This window comes from Schistocerca gregaria, chromosome 3 (genome assembly GCF_023897955.1).
Source record: "Schistocerca gregaria isolate iqSchGreg1 chromosome 3, iqSchGreg1.2, whole genome shotgun sequence".
Lineage (NCBI taxonomy): Eukaryota > Metazoa > Arthropoda > Insecta > Orthoptera > Acrididae > Schistocerca > Schistocerca gregaria.
In genome coordinates this window covers 132,283,969-132,310,484 of record NC_064922.1, presented here as the reverse complement: position 1 = coordinate 132,310,484, position 26,516 = coordinate 132,283,969, and the positions used below count along the sequence as shown (strand labels likewise).

Genomic DNA, 26,516 nt, shown 5'->3' with positions numbered 1-26,516 from the left:
GTTGTTTTAGATGGTGTCTTTTAAATTTCGCAAAAGAAACTTATTCCAGAATTCTGGTGCTTCTCCAACAGCTGTAATTTTGAATTTTCCTCATTCGGTAAAAGCGGAATCCTTACAAAATCACTTTCCTGTAAGTCTGTCTGTTTTATTGTAAAACCTATGGTTTCCGACCTAATACTTGTTACCTTCTTCTGATGCTGTTGGTGTCGATTCGAATGATTAATTTGAGAACACGCGTGACAGTACCAGATATTTGAGTTCGATGCAGAAACACATGGTGCCAAATCTATGACTGTCGCTGTCAGTAAATTACAGCAGGATGAAAACTAGGATTTATCTTCGCCGCAAAGTATGTTTCAAGACCCGTTTTGCTTACATTGTTATCACTGAGCATTCGAGACTAGTTTCTAGTTAATACTCTACAAAGTGAGCTCAATTCTCTGAGAGGTATGGTTAACATACACTGATGAGCCAGAACATTATGACTACCTTCTTAGTAGCCTGCTTGTTCGTCTTTGGAACGAAATATACTACTGCTTCTGCGTATCGGGAATCCAACAGTTTGTTGGTAGGTTTGTGGAGGTACGTGTAATTAAATGTCTACGCACAATTAAATTAATTCGCGCAAATAACAGACTGCTGATTGACGTACGCGATGATGGCGCCCGATAGCAACCCCGGTGGATTCACTAGGATTTACATCCGGCTAATGTAGTCGCCGAGACATCAGCACGAGTTCACCACAGTACTCCTCAAACCACTGTAGCACTGTTCTGGCTCCGAGACACAGACAGTTCCACTGATGAAACATAATATCGCCGTCGGGGAAGAGATCAAGCATGAAAGGATGCAGGTAGTTCGTAGCTGTAGGCTAATCTTGGATTACTACCACAGGTCCTACGAGCGCAGGAGAGTGTCTCCCATAGCATAGTACCGCTACAACCAGCGTGTGGCCGTGGCGCGGTGCAAGTTATGACAAGTCGTTCACCCTAATGACGCTGTTTGTGGAGACGACCAGCGACATAGTGTAGAAAAGAAAGTGATTTAGCAGAAGAACCAACACGTTCCCATTGATTGACGGTCGAATCCTGATGGTCCCGTGTTCATTGCAATCGTAACTGACGCTATCGTTGGGTCAGCATGTGAACACTTAGGGGTGGTCTGCGCGGAGGTCAATGTTCAACAATGTGCGACGAACGGTGCGTTCCGGAAATACCTGTGCGTGAAGTAGCATTGTGCTCTTTCGGTGAAGACTCCGTGGGTCACCACCTACCCTACTTTTCATTGAAGACAAGCCTCCGGACCCCACGTTCTGTGAAGAGTCGTTGGACGTTCATCCATTTAACGCCTAGTGCTTGTTTCACTGTCCTTCTCCGTCTTCCCGTAAATGCTCACGACAGTAGCATTTGAACATTTCACCAGCTTCGTACTTTTCGAGATATTCGTTCAGAGGCTCCATAATAATAAGCTGCCCTTTATCAAAATCGCTTAACTCAATGGATTTCCCATTTGCTGCCCACATCTGCGTTAGGGTGATCCCCGTCCATGTCTGCCACGCCTACTAACATTTGTTACCGCATCACATTCCCTCAATGTCACCAGACGGCATCCAGTGTCGCGGTGGGTAGTGGTGATAATGTTTTGGCTATCAGTGTATACTGATGAGGTCAGCGTATTAGCAGCAGCACGATGAGCGCAAAATTCCCGGCGCCAGCCAGTTGTCCGTACTTTCCCTATATAGGACTTTAAGTTCATTTATGTCTGTAGCTCACATGCAACTGAATACGACAAGATGATTTTACAAAAAGAAAATAGCACGCACATATTTTGTGTCACCGCTCCTGTGTTACATGACTAATCTTATTTACTTACCTACAGGTATGCAGGCCCACGTGATAGGAGCCGCTGACCTGAGTGCCCTGCCGGCAGGCAAGATCCTGCCGCAGTACCTGCGTGACCTCGGCTACGTCACCAGGGCGATCGGCAAGTGGCACCTGGGTCATCACGCCAAGAACTACACTCCGGCATACCGCGGGTTCGACACACACTTCGGCTACTGGAACGGTATGGTCGGCTACTACGACTTCGTAGTTCAGTCTGGCGTAAGATTACTATTACCATTACTATTACAACTCTGACACGAATATTTATCATATGCTGATAAAAATCTATCGAGTTCCGGTCCCGTCAAGTCGTTTCAGCTTTCGATGGCTTATTTTACGACTATCCCATAATCCATTATTTCTTTAAAAAATTAAAATTCTTTATTATCAAAACCATTATAATTGTACAAAGTTGACCTGCTTCCTTATTTCATTTGTGGATCATGATACATTTTATACTTAGTTTGCCGCTACTTACAGTTTTTGAGTGAGCTACAGTTAATTTTAACATACAATGGGCATCTAATTTCTAATATCTACAGTTTTTGTCTAATTCTTATAACTAATTCCTACCGTCTGCAGTGTCAAATGTATGCCAGTAAAAGATATAAACCTACTTTTAATTGCCTTGCTCTTCGAGCTAATCGCGAAGAGCATGCCCCTTGGACTGGGCAGGCCACGATGTTAATTCACTGCAGTTCCCTACCCTAGTTTCCTAAAAACTCAGCATTACAAACTGACTTATCCTACGTCATATCACGTGCGTGTCATTATCGGTGGTATTGACATCTACTCCCCCAATTCTACGCGTGGCGGATTCCAAATAAGATTAAAAGTCGTCCAGTCCACGCACAGACGGTATGGGAATAGGGCTCTGGACGCAATCAGCGGTGGTTGTCTTGGTTATTTACTTTATCTCTCTCAAGTATTAAGTTAAAACTTTTCGCGATACCTCATTAGTCAATGTGTTTAAGATTTGGAAAGTGTCCTCCCGTCTAAGTAGTTGATATGGGTCATAGTTTGGTAGTCTGTCTCGAAGTGTTCAAATGGTTCAAATGGCTCTGAGCACTATGGGACTCAACTGCTGTGGTCATTAGTCCCCTAGAACTTAAAACTACTTAAACCTAACTAACCTAAAGACTTCACACACATCCATGCCCGAGGCAGGATTCGAACCTGCGACCGTAGCAGTCGCACGGTTCCGGACTGCGCGCCTAGAACCGCGAGACCACCGCGGCCGGCTGTCTCGAAGTGTGTTCGCAACATCATTGAAGAGGGGGCATTCGTAAACTACATGGTCGGACGTACCCTCCGAATCGCCACAGTCACATGCTGGTGTAGCCCTCTTCCCAAATCGACATAAGTATGTCGGGTAGGCTCCATGGCCAATGAGAAAATGGATCAGTCCTCGTGTGGGCTAAAGGTATTTCATTTCCAAGCGTTCCCTTACATCAGGTATGAGCTGGAAAGTTCTATGTCCAGCTCTTCTATCTCCCAAGACTCCTGCCAAAGTTCATCCCCTCTTTTCCTTATTTGCCTTTTATGCCCCACCCTTATAACCATGATGTCTGCAATCTTCTAATAATTTCCCTTATTAGCACAGTACCAGGCAGCTTCTTCCCTTATTTTGATGTCCAGAGGGCAGAGCCACATTATGACTAATAGCCCCCCCCCCCCCCCCCCCCACCCAAAGATGTTCTATAGGCCCCCATCAGATCTTAATATCATGCTTCTCTGGACCCTTCTCATTGTCATGGCGGACACAACCCTCGTGAGCCTGTGCGCCCAGACTCCAACAGAGGTTAGGATGCTATTGTGGTAGAGTTTAATAAGGTGTGGTAGGAGATGGAATCTTTTATGACCTATTGCAATGAGGTTATTTAATATCTGGAGAGCTCTCTGGGTTACGTATCCCATAATCCATTTGCCCATTCAACACTTTGACTGCTGTTGACGAGTTTACTCATCATGCTGCGTGCCACTTCCTGAGTGCTAATGCCGAGTATAGTCGCGGCCGCCGGTTTTCCCTTGAGTGCTGTTGACGAGTTAAGTCGCACCCTCTTGCCGGCCCCTGAGCGCAGATGACGAGTATAGGCGCGCCGCTACCTGAGTGCTGATGACGAGATAACTCGGACAGAAGACTTTCCCGTTCCATGTCTCAGTAGCCTTTCGCAGTTCTGGCCGTTAGCTTGTCTTTTGTGAGCCTAGGCTTCGCACTGCAGTTCACTGTTCATCGGAATTTACATCAGTTTTCTTCGCGCAGATGTTTCTTGGATTGTAATTAGCTGCCTGTTTTTAAATCATGTTCTGCTGCTGCTGATTTCTTAGGATACCGTGGGTGGTTTGCCGGTTGATTGATTTGGGGAATGGGACCAAACAGCGAGGTCGTCGGTCGCATCGGATTAGGGAAGCATGGGGAAGGAAGTCGGCCGTGTCCTTGTGAAGGAACCATCCCGGCATTTCCGTGAATTGATTTAGGGAAATCACTGAAAACCTAAATCAGGGTGTTTGGAACTGTGTTTCAACCGTCGTTCTCCCGAATGAGAGTCTTAGGTGGTAATATATCCCGTACCAATGACGGCACTGTTGAATTGTGGGTGTAATTTGCTAGGCGTATGAGTCTCCACACAAGTGCGTGATTTTGTATGTTCCTGCGTGTTGAGGCCTACGTGATCTTTCACAGATCTCATAAGTTCTTATAGGAGACCTGAAACCGAATCGATTTTACGCCCCCCTTAGGGGTCGGCTAATATTTCCGACTACTCAGTCACAAACCGTAAACACGGAAGATTCGTTGAACTCTTTGGTGAAATGGGTGGCGGGATTCATTGTAGACGTTTTATATCACTCTTCGCAAATAGCTCAATCCTTTGACAGGTTTTATGGCTCTTGAAGTGGCTTCCGTACGATGCACCAAAGGGCTCATAACAGAACGATGCTGTGATGGGCGGTGGTATCGGGTAGCTCGCAATATTAGCCCGCGTGGGTGGCTTTCCAGACGGGCCCAATTGGTTGAAAGGCTCTTTTTTGAGTGCACTGAAGAAGTTTTTGGAGCCCTGAAGACAGCTATTCGTGGCCGTAAATTTGCTTCGGGCGAAGAGGTGCAAGCCTGGTTACAATCATGACTCCATAGCCAACCACAAACATTTTTCCATGAAGACATTGACAGTGTCATTCTGGGATAAATTTATTGGCACATGTGGAAATTACTTTTATTCCGTCTGTCTCCTTGTCAGATGACTACGCCTTACATCTTACTTTATTGTTTTAGTCCAAGGCTTTTCGCAGCTACAGCTTAATTTTCAAAAACTACATTGACATTACTTTATTTGCAGATTTAAATACAAATGTGGAAATTTTTCACCGACATTGATGATAACAACTTCATAACTAAATGCAGATGATAAAGTGAAGGAGACGTAACTACCCAAAAAACGTCAACGTAATCTTTGTAAATAGAGGTAGAGATTCAACTCTGGATGTAAAAAATTAAAAATATAAAATATGGTGAGGTAAGATGACGTATAACTGACAAACATATTCCTAACGTAATTATTAATTACTTTTTGTTGGCAATGACATATTTGACCACAGTCTTTTTTCTGTATTACACACAGTTTAATGGAATGTGCCCTCATTCTGAAATAGTGACTTAGTGAAGCAGTAGAATGAAAAGTAATACAATTATACAATAAGAACAAATTTTTTATGTCAGTATATACATTTAGATCAACATATCCGGAGACCCCAAGGTAATGCGGGGTTGACTACCGGATGTCACAATCGATGGTTTCGACAGAAAATAAAACTGGGTGGGGAGAATTGCGCTGTTAGCAGAGCAGCGGTAACACGAGAATGTGTCGGTCAGGCTACGTCAGTGACCTCGAACGTGGGTTACTCATTGGAGGTAAGGTGAGTGACAAATCCTTCAGGGACACTTCACCCTTGTAATATTTCTGCTTTAGTCAGCGATCATAATAGGCTCCAAGAAGCTGTTCCCAGAGCAGTGGAGAAGTATATAGATGACGAAATGTGGTGTGAGGTATCTGTGACAGATGTTAGATTCGACACCTTTCCCGTGAGAAAGACCACCTTCATATTGCTACTGATCTGTGATTGGCTACTGTGATCGGAGCAAGGACGATAAAACGTTAATATATAGGTATTATTATTAGTTAAACTACTTATTGGAACGACTTTACTTTTTAATATAAATATCTCTCAACAGCTGACTTTTAATCAGTCATTTTAGAATTATTAAAAACAATGTGAATCAAAATCAAAAGACTGAAGAAATTCCAGGCTCACGCCTTCTATGGTATGGCACGCGAAGTGTTTCGGGCTGTTCGTCACTCTGGATTAGGCAGTCGAGATGTACAGCCATGTTGTCTGTAGCAGAATGTGTTTGCCAGTATTCAATATTAAAAAAACTGACTCCGGTAGTCATGAGGCACAGACACTTGCCGCAAATAGTGTAAAAATACATTTTCGTAAACATTGTGTTTGATCGTGTACTTTGCTGTATCAGAAGGCGTTGTATTAAGATGATGTAGTCTTCTCGTGTGGCTATATTAAAGTTTTCGAGTGGCATCTCAAAGAAGTGATACATTATTTCAGAAGAGCACCTCGCTAGAAGTCAGTTTCAACATCAAGATACAGAACCCACGACCTGCGTGCTGTTTTCTGCGCTGGGGAGATAAACTTGAAGGCAGCAGGTTAGTGAACTATAACAGAGCCTTCGTATTCAACACAGTGCAGTGGAAACTACTAGGGGCCTCACGTGTACTGCATGCACAGAACAAATGTGCTCAGTGACACGTCATCTGCAGTAATGCGGAGGAGGTAAAGGAGGATGATCGTTATTAACACCAACAATCAATTCATTCTTCCTTTCTTGCCGTACCCTTTCTAAAGCTGCTCTGGTCGACTGTCGGCGGTGTGATCGTGAAGCACAAACGCCAAAGAGCAGTCACAGTCAAACCAACAAGTCCAGGAAGACTTGATGTACTGCTGGAGAACAACCGTCCATCATTGCGAAAGGAGGTTGCTAAAAGTTACATAAAATCACCAGCGAAAATCACTCGTGAGTTCCAGATCTCTACCAGCAATCCAGCTAGCGCAGTGACTGTGATCTGAGAGTTGAAAAGAATGTGGTACAATGGTTGTGTAGTTTATCACGAGGCACGCTTTTCTCCAGGAAGTGCTAAAGAAAGCATGAGGTGATATAGAGACACCACTGCACAGTTAATGACTAGACACGAGTGATCGGGTGATGACTCGCTCTGTACTCTGCAGAAATTCGACGAAGGGGTTTGGTTTTGGCTTTGGTGGATGCGTGAAGAACATTATCTGCCTTCATGTGTAATGTCAATAGTGACGCATGGAGGAAACGATGCTAAAGTGCGGATGTGTTATAACTGGCAGCATTGGTTCTCTTATTGTGCTTAAGTTAAATGTGGAAGGATATGAACAATTTTTGAGCCTTGTATGATGCGTAAAGTACAAGAAAAGTTTGGAGACGATGATCACTTGCATCGGTATCACAATACACTTTGTCATAAAGTTGTGTCTCTGAGGCAATGTATTTTAGATAAGGAAGTTACTGAAATAGAATGGCCTGTCCAGAGTCCTGGCGTGAACCTAATCGAAAACATTTGCAGTGAGTTAGAACGCGGCTTCAGTCCAGAGCCCAGCATCCTACGGCACTACTTTCTCTGGCTTCGGCTCCTGCGGAAGGATGAGCTGCTATTGCTCCACAAACGTTCAGACGTGTAATTGGAAGTGCCCCCATGATATTTCAAGCCACTATAAAGAGAAAGTGTGGTCACACCATATTAAAGGTTTGGCTGCCGTGTGTATCAAATTGCAGGCTATGTGCATCATCTTGATACACACCTTATAGGGATTATATATAAATCGTATAAACAGCTTGTAAGTAGGCTGTTTAGGTTTTTATGTTGCTAACGCTACGTAGCAGTCTGTATAAAAATCACTGGCTGTGCTGTGTGCAGTCTGTGGCTGGTTGGAATTGTTGGAATAAGCACTATTGTAGTGTAGGGCAGTCAGATGTGAACAGCGCGTAGCGTTGCGCAGTTGGAGGTGAGCCGCCAGCAGTGGGGAGTGAGATGGGGGAGTTTTGAGATGGGATAATCAGGACGTGTGCCCGTCACAGAGATTAAATTTGTACGACTGGATGTCATTAACTGAGACATATATTATGACTTTTGAACACTATTAAGGTAAATACATAGTTTGTTGTGTATCAAAATCTTTCATTTGCTAAATATTCCTATCAGTAGTTAGTGCCTTCAGTAGTTAGAATCTTTTATTTAGCTGGCAGTATTAGCGCTCGCTGTATTGCAGTAGCTCGAGTAACGAAAATTTTTGTGAGGTAAGTGATTCATGAAAGGTATAGGTTACAGTTGGTCAGGGCCATTCTTTTGTAAGTATTATTGAAAGTCAGATTGCGTTGCGCTAAAAATATTGTGTGTCACTTTATTGATGATTAGGTTAAGTAAAGAGCGAAATGTCTGAGTACGTTCAGTTCTCCTCAGCTGTTTGAAAATCAAATAACGTAAATCTTACTAAGGGGAGGTTTCAAGCTACAATGATCTCAAATGGATACATAGCTCTCCTGATCTCCAGAAGAGGCCGTGTACCTTTGGTTCCGAATTTCGTTGAAGAATAGCCTGACAGTCAACTCTTGTAGTTAGCCCCGCAGTGATCTGTTCCCTTAAGTTTACAATCTCTGGTTACACTCACGGTAGATAGAGCGGCAACGTTGCTAGAGGTTATTTATGTTTGAAGTCGTGTTTTCCTGAAAATGTGAGCTTGGTTTCTGCTGAGTTTGTCACAATGGTGAACACAGAATTAACTACGAGTAGATTGGACGAGAAAAGCGAACTCGGTGAGAGCGCGGCCAGTTTGTTTGGCGATGATCGTCAACACTATCTCCAGAGTGCCTATCGTCATTCCGACGATTCCGATCCAGGATAAAAAGAAAGAAGGAACCCAGTCGGGAATCAGCAACTGTTCCTCAAGGACACAGAAATAAATGTTCGCGGCGTCACAGTGCGGCAAAGATATCGTAGGGAGGTATGATTGCATTTACGCTGACATAAAATTGAAAAACAAAACTATCCTGTACTAAGATGATACCTGTTGTTTCGGACAGATCCGAAAGAACAGATAGCATCTTTATATGTATGTATGTAAGGCTCACCGGCCACTTGACCATCTTCTTCTTCTGTGCGAATACACGAACAGTGCCTGAACTCTTACGGCAATCGGCAACGCCCCGCCAGTAATGGGTATAATGGGCGGGGCACTACGAATGTAGCGCGGGACAATACGTTGAGAATGTGAGGGGTGCCGGAGATGAGTCCCTGCAGTCGCACTATCCTCTGTGTCCTCGGTGGCTCAGATGGACGCCGGCGCGGTAGCTCAGGTGTTCGGTCAGACAGCTGGTTGGCCTCTGTAATAAAAAAAAACTGAGTGGAAGGATCAGCAAACGAACTTTAACGAATGTCATGTGAAGACAAAAGAAATCGATAGAGCACCTCCCATGTAAGCAGGAGACCTCGGGTTCGGCTCCTGGTCGGGGCACACATTTTCATCTGTCCCCGTCCCCGTTGACGTATGTAAACACCTGTAAGCAGCTAAGGGCTTTCATTTCATTGTAATTAAAAAACTATCAGTTTTATTTTATGTACCTGATTTTTTTCACCGATTTCGCTGTCTGTCGCACTGTTAAGCTGGTGAAAGAAAGGCGTATATAATTGCGTTGTCTCAGTTTTGTGTTAAGTGAAAGTTATAAAGCCGCAAGTTTTCATTCTGCTGCCCAGCTAATTTCCTTCTCCCGATGCAACGAGGACTTGAATTTTTAAATGCAGCTTTTCGGAATAGATGCACCCACGAAGAGAGAATAGCCGCCGCAGACACGCCCTCATTGTATCACATGGTTGGGGAGACCAGGTACGGCTAAACTTTCAATAGCATAAGTACTTCAGACCTGAACAATCCACATTACCTCTCTCCCGAACTATTACATTCGATGTACCTGGAAATATGAATGATTTTACCACAAACCGTAATGAGGGAAATGCTGATCATTTGAAGACGAAAAAGACTGGAAGATGCGATGAACTGGAGTTTAACCGATTGCTTTTTGATGTCCAGATTTTGGAAATGATAGTCACCGAGACGAATTGTTATGCCGAGCAACGAACTCTTGACAGTCTTGTCAACGAAAAGTTTACAGAACTCAGTAGACTACAGCAATAGATAGAAGACACGAATAACGAAGAAATCCTGCTTATTTTGGATTTGTTCTGTGGACTGGTTTGCATCAAAAACCTATACTGCAGAGGTATTGTTCAATGAATATGCTATAGAAAAATGAATAAAGCTTTACCACGTAAGAAGTTTCAAGCACTTTTTAGTATGTTACATTATTTTGGGCATATTCTGGTACAAATAATGGCAAATTTTACAAAATTTCACCATTAATTGATCTACTAAACGATAAATTTCACGAAGTGTATGGTCCTGGTAAGAAAGTGTGCATTAATGTGGATATGGTGCCGTTTAGAGGATGGCTTGGATTTGGCCAGTATATTCCTGGGAAACGTCAGAAATATCGTCGAAGCTATTGGCACGTAAATGCATGGAGGTTAGACGTGGAATGTTAAATTGATGGTTGAAAGGAGATTGCCACACCAGCTCATGACATGTTCTCTAGTGTTGATGGATCCATTGTTGAAAGCCGGCCGCGTCCTGTACGTCGACAAATACTATGCAAGAAGGGGAATTGTTATGGATGCAGTTATAGCAAAATGGAATGTATCTGACGACGAAAGACGTTCCAGAAATAATAATAACCACGTCAAGAAAAGGAAGAACCACAAATACATCCCCAATTTTTGAATTTAAACACGCAAAATCTTTCACAGACGTGTCAGATCAAATGGCATCTCATGTCTCCACTTTCCGAAGAGGTGTGAAGTAGTATCGCAACATTGCATTCGAGCTCAGTCAGGCAGCAGCAGTCGGCCGTGACAGACGCAGCAACAGGGAAGTAACCTATTTTGTGACATATTACAAGTTCTTAATCAGGGGAAAATTATTTAGTAGACAGAGATTTGTTCCAGTTAGCGACAGCTGCAGAAGCTCAGAGGTAATTATGTGGAAAGCGACTTCGTGGAGGAAAGTTAAACGTTTTTTAAATTTCGTAACTTATGGACAGGTTGCCACAACTGTGCAAGCAGAGTGTTTTCACATACAAAGTGACTAAGGCGAGTGATAGTCGGGGCATGTACGTGTAAGTAATTCATGACTATGGAAACATGGCATAAGACTTCACATTTATTCGGTATGTGTATGTTCACATAATGTAACGTCAACTTCCGTTGCCGGAAATCTAAGTAGAAGTTTCTGCGTGGTTGACCACTTTGTTGATAACCGAGACACAGGAAAGACCTGTTCGAGACCGATGCCGTGCTACACGCTGTGGAATTGGTAACAACAATCTCAGTGATTTAGCACCCAGACTGCCTCTCGTGTAAGAGGATGTTAATCGTACATTTTCTCGCGACACCATCACCTGTTCCTCGAAACCACATTGCGGGTACTTCACGACAAGCACTTGGTCTTATATCGAAGCACAAGTAAAATTTTCCGTGGGTTTGTATTTTTCGTAGCCATGCCTACTCCTTGAATTAACTATCGACTATAAATAAAGTCATACTTTGGGCATTTTATGGTTGTGGCATTGCAATTAGTTGCCGCACAAGTGAGTTTTATCAGGGTTTTTCTAACAGTAATTGATGTATGTTTAGGTATTGCGTTCGTAGAAGGGTAGCTATAAAGAACGTAATGGGTGTAAGTGCAGTTGTTTCTGTTGGTATCTGAGGACGGTGCACTGAATAAAGTTACACCAGTATTTACCTCATTTGCAGACTAACAGTTATAGCCATTACAAGTCGTATGTTTTTGATTTCTTTAGTATCTCCAAGTATACTTGGCAAGAATAAGCAATTAATGCATATTTTCTTCTGGTAACTAGGTTAGAAGTGTGGATGCATGGACACCAAATGATTAGTATATACTGACTGTGGAAAACGCGGTGTCGTCGAGTATCGAGAACTGCTAAAAAATTATCGACCACCCCGGAGATACTGTACAGTAAAGAAGTATCACGAGGTGCCAGTGATGTGACAGAAAGGAGCAATGCCTCCCGTGGTTCTGAGGTGACACCGCCACGCCTCACTCTAATATAGCGTCCTTAGAGGCCTGGATGGCAGTTGTGTTCGAGATCGGATCCTACCCACTTCAGGTTGTTCCTGTCGGCGTAACGCCTTTGTGCTGCCTACTCGCCGTAACACAGCCCGTGTCAACCGGGGTGAGTGAAGACACTTGCGTCTGCTGTGAGATGCGCCTACACGCCAACGCCGTCAGAACAGTGCCAAGAAGTGTCTACGAACTTGTGTTTTCTAGCGCAGGAGTGAAGCCACATTTCATTCTGAAATCGTGTCGTTTCGCCACTCAGTAATCGTGGCTGATATAGTGTGTTCTAAATCGCAAGTCCACGTCAGCACTTTCATAGCAGCAGCCGAGCCTGGTGAGCAAAGATACGTTTTGTGGAAATTAATGAACTATTACTTATTCAGACTGTTCTAATTAACGGTGTTACTACGAACGACCCCAGTGTCCAAGAAGTCGTACAGAACAGAGGAACTATTCGTCGCAGAGATTTAACAACTGACTCGCTGATGTGTGAACATACTACGGTAACATATACAAAAATCTACACGTATACCCCTTACACAATCTGTATGTATACCGCAATTCGAATTCCCACTAACTTTGCTAATTTGGCTTCCATTATTATTTACCGACTGTTTAACGGTTTCTCCAAATCAAGCCAATAACTTTCGACATTTTTCCTACATCGGATTCCCAAGTTTGTAATTACGCATGTTTGAAACAGCTGACGCTACACGAGCATAGAGCCAACATATAAATGGATTTCCTTTCAGAGTTCCAGCTAATTTCACCCCTGTGCTAGGCTACAAGATGTAGGACAGACAGAGCACCAACAGTTCTTTGCGCATAATGACAGGTTCAGCGAATACGCTTTCTCTTTCAAGGCATAATACTGTCACAGAAAAGTCATATTAAATATTCTCAGAAAGCAATATGCTGAGCGCGTTCAGATAATGTCTAGTTTAAGTCACATTAGTTTCCATTTATCATTTATTCTCTTCACGAGATGAGTATCACAGATTTCCTTCAAACATTGTACACCATTAGTAGGTCATTAAAACAACATAATGTGTACTACTCTGGCATTTCCGAGAAAATCGCAAAAGAAGTTTTACGGGTATATTATGTGGCTTGTGTATCTGTCCATGGTGGTCAAGTGGGTAGCGTCTAAACTCCACAAGACGAACGCGTATGAGGCGAAGATTCGACTCCCACTCATACCTAATAATTTTCAGCATCACTAGTCATATTATTTAATTGATGGGACATTTGAGAGGTAGTATAATGAAAAAAACATTTTTGTTTGCTTGAAGTATTTGCACAAAGTTACAATTTATGTTTTACATGTCTGTATGACAAATATCATCCTTCCACGTATGATGTGGAGAGGTCATCCGACGACTAATTGTACATTACTCCTGTGGTCTGGCAAATTGTGACTTACTACACAGGGTGTATCGAAAAGAATCTCTGATTTGGCACGCATATATTTCTGAAACTAATAAATATATACAATAAATTTTGATTGGAAACTCAAAAAGGTTTTGTTTCATACCTTTTCAATATGCCACTCTTGCGATGCATATACCAATGCGGTATTCAAATTGTTCCCACACTGCATCGAGTATGTCCTGAGTTACAGCTTCCACAGCTGCTGTTATTTCATGTCTCAGTTCATGCATTGTTTTTGGTACTGAAGGAACATAAACAGAGTATTTTATAAACCCGTACTAGAAATAATCGCATAAAGTCAGGTCCAGTGACCTTGCAGGCCAGTAATGTAAGGCTGAATCATTTGGTCCACTGCGACCGATCCATCGTTCAGTAATTATTTTGTTTAAAAATTCCTGTACATCCAGATGCCAGCGTGGTGGTTCCCCATCCTGTTGGTAAATGAAGTCGTTCCAATTAGTCTCCAACTATGGGGAAATAAAGTTCGCAAGCGTATCGAGATATGTGCTGCCTGTAACAGTGATCTCGCCAAAGAAAACTGGACCACAGAATTTTCCAGTGAAACTTCGAAACACACATTAAATTTTTGAGTATCTCTGACATGTTGCTAAGCTTCAGGTGGTTGTTCCGTTCCCGATATTCTCACGTTATGACGGTTCATTTTTCAGTTGAAATGGAATGTTGGCTCGTCACTAAGCGTGGAAGAAAAGTTCAAATGGTTCAAATGGCTCTGGGCACCATCGGACTTAACACCTGAGGTCATCAGTGCCCTACAACGTAGAACTACTTCAACCCAACTATCCTAAAGACACCACACACATCTATGCCCGAGGCAGGATTCGAACCTGCGACAGCAGCAGTCTCGTGGTTCCATACTGAAGCGCCTAGAAACTCTCGGTCACAACAACCAGCAGAAAAAAGTGTCATCCTTCGTCTTGCCAGGAACGAAATTACATAACTCCACACGTTGTTGTTTGCCACCTTCACGAAGAGCTTGCAGTAGCTGAATTTTGAGTAGTTTCGTGTAAAAACGTCGACGAAATAGACGCTAAACGGACATCGGGCACGTTGAGCTGTCGAGCTGCACGGCGAAGGGATTTCTGCGGACGCCATGTGAAACTACTGTGGATGCGTTCGACGTCTTTGTCAGACAGTCGGGGACAGCGCGGCGATTTGCCTTTACACAAAGAACCTCCTTCTCGAAATTGCTCTGTGCTGTAGGAGGATCCACACCGTAGCTAGTGTGAGAGTCACGCTGAACAGTTATTACTGGCCCGCACTGTGCAAAACGTAGAACGCAAAACGCTTTCTGTTGTCCCGACACCATCTTTACTAGAACTTAACTAGGTGCACACTCATGATACCTTGCAGGAACCATGTAAAACTCGAGACTTCGCTCTTTCCAACACTACATTGTTATCGCACGTATCTAAAATAGCATAACAGTCGTGATTTCTGTAAATCGCATGATTCCTTTTGAGACACCCTGTATTACTTATTGTGAATAGTATCATTCATGTCATTATTTATCGAGGTTTAACTTGGACTTTCCGCCGGCCGGAGTGGCCGTGCGGTTCTAGGCGCTACAGTCTGGAACCGAGCGACTGCTACGGTCGCAGGTTCGAATCCTGCCTCGGACATAGATGTGTGTGACGTTCTTAGGTTACTTAGGTTTAATTAGTTCTAAGTTCTAGGCGACTGATGATCTCAGAAGTTAAGTCGCATAGTGTTCAGAGCCATTTGAACTACTTTTTGGACTTTCCAAGCTTGTCCTAGAAAATTGAATTACAAATAGAAAACAGTCAAACAACCTCTGACATTCAGTGCAAGTTCATGAAAACAAACGTGTTTTTTTGTCATTTTCTTATCTGTCAAATATCATATAAATTACACAATATGACTAGTGATGAAAGGAATATAGATAAAAAACTAAGTGTTGGCGGAAATCGAGCCGTCGCTTCGTTCAAAAAATGTTCAAATCTGTGTGAAATCATATGGGACTTAACTGCTAAGTTCGTCAGTTCCTAATCTTATATACTATTTAACCTGAAGTATTCTGAGGACAAACACAGACACCTATGCCCGAGAGATAACTGGAACCTCCGCCGGGACCAGCCGCACAGTCCATGGACTGCAGCGCCTTAGACCGCTCGGCCCTTGAAACTGCCTGCACCTTTGCACAAATACATCAGGTGCATAAGAGACGTGTAGAACTTTTTTTGCTATTTTCTCGGAATTGCCAGAGTAGTGCAGCTTACTTCTTGCACATTAGGTTTTTTATTGGCCTACTATAGGGGTAGAAAGTTTGAAGTAAATACGTGATCCCAGCATAGTGGCCTCCTCTTTTAAGTTAAAACTCTAGGAAGTCACGTTCATTTGTTTAAATTTACGATATGAGAACAGCAAGTCAGTTCCACGTCAAAATAATACCTTTTCATGAAAGAAACTGTGTTCTCGTCGTTGCTGAGTGTAGCGGTGTAGGATTACTTGACGTGTCGGCCTTGCTTTTATCGGTATATTTTACACGGCGTTCACTGGGACCTACAGGATATGAACGGCTACGACATGCGCGACAACATGACGACCGCGTGGCAGTACTCTGGTCGCTACGTGACGGACGTGTTCACGGAGGAGGCGGAGAGGCTCATCGGCCAGCACGACACGCAGAGGCCGCTCTTCCTCTACTTTGCCCACCTCGCCTGCCACTGTGGAAACGAAGCCAAGCTGCTGGATGCTCCTCAGGAGGTCGTCAACAGATTCAATTACATCTCCGACCCGAACCGCCGCCTCCTAGCAGGTACATTATGCTGCAATTACCTCTAACACACGTTACTTCTCGCTGCATATATGTCATTTTGTATAGTCACTATTCTTTAACTTTTAGCAACGCTTAGAATTGAACTACTCCAGCCGTAACGGCTAAAACAGGATGTTATTGATTTTAAAATCTGGAAATGTACACGAAGAGTGAAAACATCAAAGGTTCCAAGGGTCAAATCATGGAAATCGTCCAACTGGTGCGTCTTTCCATGAAAAACAACAGTATGGGCATTGTGAGTCCGCCTTAAAGCAAAACTCTTTATGTGATTTATTCCCACATTAGTTTCAACGGCAAATATCGCCACCATCAGTGGGTCTTCTACATCTGCAGAAAATAGCATAGTTACAAAACACTGTATAAAATTATTGCATTTGTACTGTTTGTTTTTTAAATGTTATTTTCTTTGTATACTTTCATACTACCTTATTTACGGCATGGGTTTAAGACGAAATGAAATGAAATGCCATGTTTCGAGGGCCTCACGGCGGATAGACCTGATCACCTGGTGCAAGTCTTTTTACGTGACGCCGTTTCGGCGACACGCACGTGAATGAGGACGAGATTGTGACTCAGGAAGTCGGGATTTGATCCAGGCCCATATAATGTCACTCCTTAAAGACAACAACTAGTACATCAATAATTTATTCAATACCACATTTATAAAAACAGCAAACATACTACCAACATGTGGCCATCATTTAGACAATATCGAAAAAAGGCAGCTTCCTTCTTGAGCAAGCAGGGAATTACAGTTACTTTACGAACAGTAAATTACATCAGAAGTGATTCAATGAAATGTGGAATGTGGCACCATATATACAGAGCAATAACACAAGTAAGATATTACAATTAATGTAACTCATTGGCAAGTAAATTTCAATTATTTTTTAATTATACATGCGAGTTTGTCAGACTGGCAGTGACGCCAGGGTGACCAGGGCAAAAGGTGACTTAACTTAAAATGCCGGAAGCAGCAGACCAGCCGTCCAAAGAACACCTAAACGCCGAGTGCCAGCCGGGAGTCACTTCCCATTAGACGACACGTCACAGCTTCTGTGCACCGAAGCGGGACGTGGCGCCGCCCCCACGAATCCCAGCTCGCAGAAAAACTGGAACACAAACAGACCGCAGGGAACACGGCAAACACCAATCAAACATCAATTAATATAAGTTAAGAACAAATAAACAATAATTTTAAGAAAACCAATAAGCAATTTCAATATCTAAAATATCAGATTTTTACACTCTCATAGGTAAAAAATATTTGCACATATCATTAAGGCCGACAATTTGCACAAAGATGAAATTGAAGTAATTTCAAGATAATATTACGTTATTCAAATGCACAACTGCAGCACAAACTAGGTTTTGTACTCTTTAATTTCCTTGCATAGGCCTGCAATTTACTGACAATAGTGGAAGCTTGGTATGTAGAATTTTACAACTAGACTATGACCTAATATCTTCAGTAGCTAACAATTACTACATCTTTTGGGGACGTTGATTTCCTTCAAGGAAGTATTGACTACTGGTCTCCTTGCGATCACACACCTTGCCGGCTGCTCATACTTCAACAACACACATGAAGGCAACCAACAAACCAACAAGTGACAGTCGCTACAACGCAAATGGTTCCACGAAACGAAGGCACCAAAACCTCTTACACCTCCGATGTTCGAGATGGTTTGGAAGAAAATGTCTTGTCCGAGAAAGCAGATACCAGCGCCAGGAGTTGACATCAGGCGGGTGCACCACAAACTCGCACACTGGACGCACATTCGGGAGGACGACGATTCAATCCCGCGTCTGGCCATCCTGAATTAGGTTTTCCGTGATTTCCCTAAATCGCTCCAGGCAAATGCCGGGATGGCTCCTCTGAAAGGGCACGGCCGACTTCCTTCCCCCTTCTTCCCTCACCCGATGAGACAGATAACCTCGATGTTTGGTCTCTTCCTCCAAACAACCAAACCCTACACAAACCCCCGACCGTCCTGCAAGGTAGAACGGCCACTGCTGGCCAAGACCGGGTGTTTTGTTCCTTCGTCCCCTCAAGCACGTAAAAGCGCCTCGTAGTGAGTCCGACGACCCACTCTCCGACCGCAGATACCTGCCGCCAGATCACAACAGGGGCAAAGATCGTAGTACAGCCGGGTAATCGATAGTCGTGCAAAGAGCTGGTGTGGCAGAAAAGGCGCATCACGGCTCAGATGAGCCCAACAGCATGCCGAATGGACCGCTCAGAATTGACATCACGCTTTCTTCACCGATGAGTGTCGCATAGGCCCTCAACCAGACAATCGTCAATGACGTGTTTGGAGGCAACCCGGTCAGGCTGAACGCCTTGGACACAGTCCAGCGAGTGTAGCAAATTGGAGGTTCCCTGTTGTTTTGGGGTGGCATTTTTTGGGGCCGACGTAGGTCACTGGTGGTCATGAAAGGTGCCGTAACGGCTGTACAGTACGTGAATGCCATCATCCGACCGATCGTGCAACCATATCGTCAGCATACTGGCGACGCATTCGTCTTCACGCACGACAATTCGCGCCGCCATCGTGCATATCTTGTGAGTGGCTTCCTTCAGGATAACGAAATCGCTACAGTGGCCAGCATGTTCTCCAGACATGAACCCTATCGAAAATGCCTGGGATAGATTGAAAAGGGTTGTTTGTGGATCCACCAACCACTCTGAGGGATCGCCGTTGAGGAATGGGAAATCTGGACCAACAGTGCTTTGACGAAGGTGTGGATAGTATGCCACAACGAATACAGGCATGCATCAGTGACAGAGGACGTGCTACTGTGTATTAGAGGTACCGGTGTGTACAGAAATCTGAACCACCACCTCTTAAGGTCTCGCTGTATGGTGGTACAGCTTGCAATATGTGGTTTTTATGAGCAAAAAAGGGGAGGGGGGGAATGATGTTTATATTGATCTCTATTCGAATTTTCTGTACAGGTTCCGTTACTATCGGAACCGAAGTGCTGCAAAACTTGTTTTGATATAGACACACTCATGATGTTGCATAACATAGCGTGACTTACAGTGTAGAACAAACAATTACAGACACAAATGTAAAAAATAAAGTTTTATTATTTAATATGAAAAAAGGGAATGCATTGTTGCAAGATCTCTTGACTGTGCCAAAAACTGCCGAAATGAGATGATCGAGATGTAAATATACCAAGTTAATAGTCAACTGTAGGAAAATCTTGGAAAGAATATATATAACATACCGATTCAATCAAATGTTCAATTATTTTGATGTAATACGAGATTTACACTTCCTATGAATCTGATGGCGTAATATTGTCTGTTACACAATACAGTAACGTTTCTGTTAATGATGTGTTATTCTGTAGTTCTTAGATGGGCCAGTCTTCATTAAATTACTTTCAATTAAGCATATCCTCATGGACCCTGCTGTGAGTCATCGTTAATTTACTTTAAGTGCAGTGCTATGAAATATCCTTGTCATTACGGACGACTGTTGTATTATACTGCTAATATTTCTTATAAAATACCCTAAAACAATACCTTTAAGGATTACTGGGAATATACTCATCAAATTAGCAGAAATTGTCAAACAAAAATTTCGTACTTATGCGACACCATCACTACCTAACATGTTCCAATACGCCGTGCATAAAAACAGAATATTTCAGGAGTTCAAATCGTTCGTTCTCTTCGTGATGGAAACGTTAGATCAAGTGTTCTGTATAGCCCTTCGGCAAAGGAGCGTTTGTATATGCAACAGAACGCTCGTCTATTCTAGACTACAGGATCAAAATTAGAATGCCACATACGTCTTTCAGATTAGGGAAATGGAGCACATCGGTTGGTTCTTTTTGCATTAGATGTGGTCTACTGTACGTCACAAGAGACTTGTGGAGGCATTATTTAGTTCATGGTTGGTTCCTAAGAAAATCTGAAAAACATGATTTTAGATACAAAACCTGACACGGAGCTTCCAAGATGGCCATGAACTGAGATGGCTGAACATTTTACGGTTTATTTCTACGATCTAGATTTCAAACAACGTTGAAAATTTTCTTGGCATCGTTATCCGTTCAAAAGATACAGAAGATCCTAATTGTAAGTCTAAAATGCATTCGGAAAATGTGGTGTGAGGTGAAAGCACAGCTAATAAAGTGACGTAGCACGGAGAAACACACTGTCTCTGTTATCGTCCATTCTGGGAACCCAATGCCGTTGTAGTACCGATGTACATGCAAAATATTTTTGCCCGTAACATCTGGTCTGAGGTGTGAAATTATATAGTTTTGCGTTATTTCAGTTTCCCATAAGTAATGTATCAAAATTTCACTGACCCACAAAGTTCTTTTCATATGAGTGACATGCACTGCTGTGTTACAAAGAAGATGGGAACCAGGGGGAAAATGCTCATATCGCAGCACAAAGCAGGCGAATATCGTCCTGTTTATTAATAGTTTGGTTCAGTACTGGGCGACCATCTGCCTCATTCTACTTTGTCAGCACCTTTAATATTTTTCCCAAAAGCTTTGGCATGCGAATGTTTTCCAGACTCTTTGTGGTGAGAGGAAGATAACAGCGGCACTGAGAAAGAAGTGGAAAAGTAATAAGTAGTGGAAGATAATAGACAGTGACTATAGTATAGACAGGATGAAGGTGACAATGGCAGTTTGGTAGGAAGACAGACACAGTGACAGTGGAACATAGTTGACAGTGACAGAGCAGATAGTGTCACGGACATGATATTGGTTTTGGGATGGACACCATTAAAATAAATGCCTCTTTCGTTGCGGCGGAATTCTCTCACGAAATTTCAATTACCAACTTCCTCCTCGAATGCGAAAATATTTTATTGACGACGACTTACGTAGGGAGGAACGATCGTCATAATAAAATAAGGGAAATCAGAGTTCACACGGGAAGGTATAGGTGTCAGATTTTCCGGGTGCTGTTCGAGACTGAAATAATAGAAAATTATTGTGATCGTGGCTTGATAAACCCTCAGCCAGGCATTTAAGTGTGATGTGGAGAGTATCCAAGTAGATGTAGATTTCCCGTATGAATTCATCACATTCTCTCGGGTCAATAACGCGCCCTCTTTTAGACTGACTGGTTTGGCGGTATGGTTAGCACATACGTCTGCGAGGATCCTGAGCTTATGGCCAAGTACATACCGGTGGGTGATGTTGCGCCACTATAGCCGGCCGGGGTGGCCGAGCGGTTCTAGGCGGTACAGTCGGGAACCGCGCGACCGCTACGGTCACAGGTTCGAATTCTGCCTCGGGCATGGGTGTGTGTGATGTCCTTAGGCTAATTATGTTTAAGTAGTTCTTCTATAGACTGATGACCTCAGAAGTTAAGTCCCATAGTGCTCAGAGCCATTTGAACTTTGCGCCACGATATGTTGACCTTGAACCCACGGGTCGACTTGGTTGAAATGCTAATCATTTCTGCAGAATATGCTAATGAACATATTCTGTGAACATGAGCATCCTATCTCTAGTCGTTCAAAGTATTCCGATTTTTTTTTCCTGAACATGAGTGTATTTTACCGTCATGTTCACAGCTTTTCTGACTGCGAGTAGACAAGTGCAGAGATTTCCGTACCGTCTACCTTCTCTACTGTGTTATTAATGACCACTGTCCCTCATAACACTTATCGACTTTAATGCTCTTACCTTAACAGCGTATCGGAACACTCGTTCCCATCAGAGCAAAATCCTCTCTGTTCTACTCCATCGCTGATCACTTTCTTGAAGTCCTTCTCAGCAGCAGGAACCCGACTCAGGAATGACCTTCCACCGCATATTATAGAACTGAATACCATCTCCAGCCTCAGAAGACAATGGGTGACGTATCTACCAAAGGAAAGTAACGATTACCATTGTCCCTGTATTCACTCGTAACCCTTTCTCACCCTTCTTCCCAACCAGATCCTCCTCTTTTCCCATTATTCTTAGCTGGTGCAATCAACTTACATCTCTCTACATCACAAAACATTTGTCTTGTACACCAACAAATTCTTTTAATATCTGCCACTGTCATAATTATTATTACTGTCATCACTATTAACATTATTATTACTTCGAGATTATCTCTATTAGTGGCCGCAGCTACAGTAGTACAAGTACTGCTATTTAACTGTATTAGTTCATAATGACGGTTATTTACTCACATCGCCATTTTAGACACTCGAATCACCGTATTTGTCATATTGAAGTTCTTATTTTTCTAGAATAATATGATGTAAGAAAAAGTACGATGATCTTGTCCGATGTAAGAGAATGCCAGATGGTGCTAAAAGATCAGGTTAAGCAAAATAGATAATTAAAAATGTAACCCCCTATCTACAACTCAACAGAAAGATCATGTCATCTCTACTCTCTCAAGGAAAATAGGTTGCGCTTCCCAATTCACCTCTCTCACAGTGGAACGACAAACACCATGCCACTACACCTATTAGCCACTGTTGCAAGAGTTGAGAACCCTCAAGAATAGAGAGAGGAGATGCTGGCAACGATTCAAAATGAGACAGACCAGAGAAATACGAAGTGTTTCTCAAGGGAACTGCACGGACAGGCAAACTATTGGAAGGTAACATAGCTGTCCTTGAGCTTCAGACACGCTATCTTTGGAGCTAGGTGAAACCCTAAACCACCTTCGAGAGCTGTCAAGGTCCAAGAGCCTTTGTCTATTAGTAAAAGTAGACGTTTTTTCCTTCCGTCTTTGAAGCTCAAGACGGACTAGACAAGAATCGGTGCAGATCCTGAACAGTTTAGTCAGAGAGCTCAAGACATCAGGGAAGCGGACCAGCGTATTGACGCGGATATTACAATGCCTGCAGAAGCCTTTAAGATCATCAGACACTTGGGATCTCATTCCGCTTGTGGGCCAGGCGGAATTACACTCACGCACATCCCACGGAAACCGCTTGTGCTGATCACGAGGCTCTATAACTGTTGTATGAGAATTGACTACTGACTGGACTCTTGGAAGGTGGCCCGTGTACTTCCGCTGCGTATAATCGGGAAAGACCCAAGCTAACCCGCCAGTTACGCGGCCGATTAGCCTCTTACCGACATTATCAACAATTTTTTAACGACTCGCCTGGGTATGCTTACAACCTATCGTCATGGACCATGATGTTATCAGAACGCATCTGTTTGGTTTTCAACCTTCCCTGACGGCGGAACTCCTGCTCTTACAAGTCGCGGAATACATAGCACACAAAATCAGCGTCTCCAGCTCTACGGCTGCCGTGGTTCTGGACATTGAGAATGATTACAACACAAACTGACGGGAGGAATAAGCTGCTCTAAAAACTTCATGATTTACTTGTGCTACCTCACACCACCTTGGCTCAGTTTGCATACGACACCGCTCTCTTAACTAGCAGCTGACGAATCACTGCAGCAGTCGGTCGACTGCAGCGACAACTAATGCTAACGGAACAATGGGAAACAGCGACCCACATTTCTGCTGACAACACCATGGCAGTCCTCTTCAATAGCCGAAGGCCTACTAACTTGCGGAACAGACTTCTACTCCAGACCAATGAATTCACATCGTCCACCAGAGTAAAGTACTCGATCGTAAGTTACTCTTTAAACCACATATCCAGGCCAAGAGTGTTATTTATATATTGTACTATCTGTATCCTATTCTGGCCAGTGGGCAAATGAATGTCTCGACAAAACTCTAGCCTTAGAAAGTTATGATACTACCTGCAATGTTGTACGGTTGCTCAATGTTTGGTATTAGCAGCCTCTCAAATGTGAGGCCCCTACAGCTAATTCGAAATCAGTGTTTATGTTTTGTCTTGTTTGCTCCTCAATGGGCCCAGATTGGACTTACATGTTGAAGCTCAACTGCCGATGTTCGGAGAACAAATCATGGAGACGAAGTGGAAATTATTAGTAAAATTTGATGCGCCACGCCATACAACTCACCACCTCAACCACAATGGCTCGGTAGTCTCTCTACGGTGGCATCGCAGAAAGATACCGCGTGAGATTCGGAGGCACCCCAGTGACTACCAAACTGTTGCAACCACCACCTCAGCAGGGCACAAGGACCGCGAGCCCTAGTTCCTACCTACGCTTCCATAAAATTTACCTTAATCTACTAAAACTATTCTCCCCAGAATTCCAGCTTCAAGGAAGGTGACACTTTCGAAACACTACACAAACATTTTAAAAAATTCCCTTACCATAGCCTGGGATTACTCGAGAAGTTATCTTTACACCTATCACGTTTCTTCCGCTAAGAACGGAATGTTGAGTTCTATTTGCAACGAAGTACTGCATCCAGTCCCGAATCTGGTTCGATTCTCTGTAAGTTTCTGTCTCGGTTCATAAAATTCATTGCGGACATGTATTTCATACGTCGTTAGTGAACGTAAACATGTAAAATGAACTTGTTTCTTAAGTTTAAACCACCCATAGTAGCAGTCACGCACTCTGAAAGTATAGTTGACTGCGTTGCTTTATTAATGCTAGGGCCGGCCGTAGTGGCCGTGCGGTTCTAAGCGCTACAGTCTGGAGCCGAGCGAGCAGGTTCGAATCCTGCCTCGTGCATGGATGTGTGTGATGTCCTTAGGTTATTTAGGTTTAATTAGTTCTACGTTCTAGGCGCCTGATGACCTCAGATGTTTAGTCGCATAGTGCTCAGAGCTATTTGAACAATTTTTTTTTATTAATTCTAGGCAGTAAGTTCCCCATTTTAAGGTTGTGATCAGAGTGTTGTCAGAAAACATAAACAGTTTCTACTTCTTGTATTTTTGTATTTAGTTAGCGCTGTACATACAGTGTGGTGTTGCATGGGAAACACTAACTGCGTGTATTGTGGCTTTCCAACATTCAATAGTAAATTAGTGAACAACTTGATGATGTTTTCGAATATTTCACCAATTGCTTGTAAGTGAGGTAACTGATATTACTTTATATTTGTATACTTATATCTGCTGCAAAAAGCAATACGTGAACTAAAATAGCATCTTGTGGCTGAAATTCTGAGTACTTATTGGTATGTGGAAGACATAGATCTGATACACTGTGCTTATAGTCGTTAAGATATGATAAAAACATGAATCTTCCGTGCCTACGATTCCATAGTATCTTAAATTTTACACTAGGATGTCTTGGACTGTACATAAACACAGGCTAGTACAGAGAAGGTATCGTGAGAGGTGGTAAAATACCCATATGTTAAAATCATTATTATTCAGTTTTAGACGTTCTCTTCTTGGCCTAACTTTTGAATATAAGCCTTCATCATATCCTACTTGCCTAGGGTTCGTTGTGGTGTAGAACCTTTGGACAATATTTTCTTCTTTAAAATGCAGTTCGATTAAAAATTTTGTTCGTCAATCGATCGTCGAATTTGGTCTATCAGATACCTTATCCTTACAAAAATGGAAAACGGAATGACGTTAATCTATAATACAAAGATATTGGAAATGTGTTCTATGGCTTAAAAGAGAAAATAATTTCTTGAATCCAACACATACACGTATCTTGTTATCAGTGTATGAGCTGCAGTTCGAAACTAGACAGTGCACAATTTTTCTTCTGACAGCCGTCGTCTCGAAGATGGATGAATCTGTGGGACGAGTTGTGGCCGCCCTGGAAAAACGTGACATGCTGAACAACTCCATCATAGTGTTCGCGGCCGACAACGGCGCTCCTACAAGCGGAATCCTTCCGAACTGGGGTTCCAACTACCCTCTCAGAGGGGTGAGTAGTCAGACTTTGCATTGTAGCAGCCATATGCCATCTTGTTCCTCCTTTATTGGGAGTGAAACCAGTCTGCATGGAATTCTTACACGTCATCTTTTCCATCCTTACCATGTACACCCACATTAAGAATTGCATAGGAATGATTTCCAGAATCTTGTACAGTTCTGTCAGTGGGCACAGAAGCTAATCCTAGCCAACTCGAACTTCCTCTCTATTGTCCTATTTACCCATGAATGTTCCTTCTCAAACGTAGGACAGTTAAATACAATGAACATGCATTATTGGTCCAGCGACGATGGCATAGACGGGTGGCACATCAGCGTCAGTGGAGAGTTAATGTCAGGTGTGGTATTCTTGGTACTACAATT

General features: G+C 43.0%; 1 protein-coding gene across 1 annotated transcript in view; it reads left to right on the top strand.

Moving 5' to 3' along the window:
• LOC126355281 (arylsulfatase B-like) overlaps positions 1–26,516 on the top strand; it is a 74,067-nt gene that overhangs the window by 14,228 nt on the left and 33,323 nt on the right. The window contains exons 3-6 of the mRNA XM_050005569.1: positions 1,879–2,090; positions 7,023–7,049; positions 16,146–16,395; positions 25,988–26,145. Of these exons, the coding sequence (XP_049861526.1) occupies positions 1,879–2,090; positions 7,023–7,049; positions 16,146–16,395; positions 25,988–26,145 (647 nt within the window). The remainder of the gene's footprint in view (positions 1–1,878; positions 2,091–7,022; positions 7,050–16,145; positions 16,396–25,987; positions 26,146–26,516) is intronic.